General features: G+C 37.1%; 1 protein-coding gene across 1 annotated transcript in view; it reads left to right on the forward strand.

Annotated features, from left to right (window-relative positions):
• LOC106516549 (5-hydroxytryptamine receptor 3B) overlaps positions 1–1,760 on the forward strand; it is a 20,987-nt gene that overhangs the window by 15,432 nt on the left and 3,795 nt on the right. Inside the window, exons 10-13 of the mRNA XM_014006959.1 lie at positions 487–531; positions 638–747; positions 1,109–1,278; positions 1,416–1,576. Of these exons, the coding sequence (XP_013862413.1) occupies positions 487–531; positions 638–747; positions 1,109–1,278; positions 1,416–1,576 (486 nt within the window). The remainder of the gene's footprint in view (positions 1–486; positions 532–637; positions 748–1,108; positions 1,279–1,415; positions 1,577–1,760) is intronic.

Genomic DNA, 1,760 nt, shown 5'->3' on the forward strand with positions numbered 1-1,760 from the left:
TTAGCACCTCTAGTAATATATTTACTGAGAAAAATGGTGACGTGTTTAATACTTATTTTACCCGCTGTATAGCAAAAAAGTAAAATTACAAAAAAACAAAAAAATAAAATACAATTAAAGCACATAAAGTATGTATTTTCACTCTGACACTAGACATGTTTAGTTCTGCTTTGAATGCCAACACCAGCATGACTCTGCACAATTCACTGATGAAACAGGAGAGTTTTGACTTGGAGCCTTCTTAAAGTGTTAGTTCAGATCTTTCAGTGTGGGGTTCTATGAAAAAAAATTGGAGAAATTTAGTTTGGTTCTGAGTAATGTCGAAGTTGGACCATGACCATAAAGGATTGTTGGGACATAAAACAACTCCATGAGAACATTGTTTTAGAAAATTTAACTTCATCAAATTAATAAATTTTTTATGTTTGAAATATATATAGTAGCCTTTTTTCTGTTCTGAACAGACTGTTTTTCATATTTGCACAGAAAGAGATTGACCAGACGTTTGTTCCTTATGTTTGGATCATTTTGGTAAGTTCTAAATTTAAAAGATGCATCTTTCTCTATTGTCAAACATGCATAAATCCCTTTACTCGTGTTTTTGCTAAATAATATAATTGTTGTTTTTTCTTTGTAGGCCTGGCAGAATGATTACATTTCCTGGGATCCTATGGATTTCTGTGGAATTGATTACGTCGCTATTCCCACAGACATTCTGTGGAAGCCAGACCTGACCATTGAAGAGATGTGATTACACCAATGCACATGCACACTTTTTTTAGATTAAAAAAAAAAGGCTCAACATGAAACATTAGTGTGATAACTCCAAAATGAATACAYGACTTGCACAGAAGAAACCAATAATACCTTCATACAAAAGTTGCAGTTCTAGCCTGCCTCTCTGATGGTATGGGGGTGCATCTGGAAAGGCAAAAGCAAACTCTTTCACCATCTTTAAATAGAACACATGCCTCTTTTGTGAAGAAGTGTATTTTAGGATCAAACACAGAGATGATTAATCCTTTACTGAGCGATTATTAAACTAATGTCTGTGTATTTTTCTTCCTAAATACCTAACTGTGACTGAAATGTGCGATTGATTGTACAGGACAGAAAAAGATAAAGCCCCTCCGAGTCCTCATCTGACTATCAGGAGCGATGGAAAAGTCCTTGTTCAGAACGATCAGGTGTTGGTCAGCACCTGCAGGATGCAGGTTTACAAATTCCCGTTTGACATCCAGAGCTGCAACCTTTCAGTCAAATCAGTCGTCCACTCTGGTAAGCCTTTTATTTGTTGGGTTTTATATTCTTGGTCAAGTTAATGTCTGATAAAAACAATGAGTTTGATTTAAATGTTTATATTCTTTTCTACACATTTTTTTTTAAACCTCCCCTTTTTCCCCCTCCTGTTTCAGTTAAGGAAATAAAACTTAATCATCATCTGAACTCCTCAGTGAGYACTAACTGGTCCCGCCAGCTGATGCGGACGCAGTACGAGTGGCTGTTTGTGAACATGACCATCACCGCCCAGATTGCTACCCAGTTTGGAATTGAACAGGATGTGATCATTTATACTGTAAGCAACTGATCCCTACAGGTCATTTATTTACAGAGTGCATAATTATTGCCTGAAAAGATTAATACAAGTTCACATKTTGTTTGATCAAGTAGTCAAGCTGTACGACCGGTGTCAGAGTCTGGTCCGCATTGCCGGCAGTAAGTCAGGCTCGTTTCTGGTGAGAGTTGGACTCCGCCAAGGC

This window comes from Austrofundulus limnaeus, unplaced genomic scaffold, assembly GCF_001266775.1.
Source record: "Austrofundulus limnaeus strain Quisiro unplaced genomic scaffold, Austrofundulus_limnaeus-1.0 Scaffold39, whole genome shotgun sequence".
Lineage (NCBI taxonomy): Eukaryota > Metazoa > Chordata > Actinopteri > Cyprinodontiformes > Rivulidae > Austrofundulus > Austrofundulus limnaeus.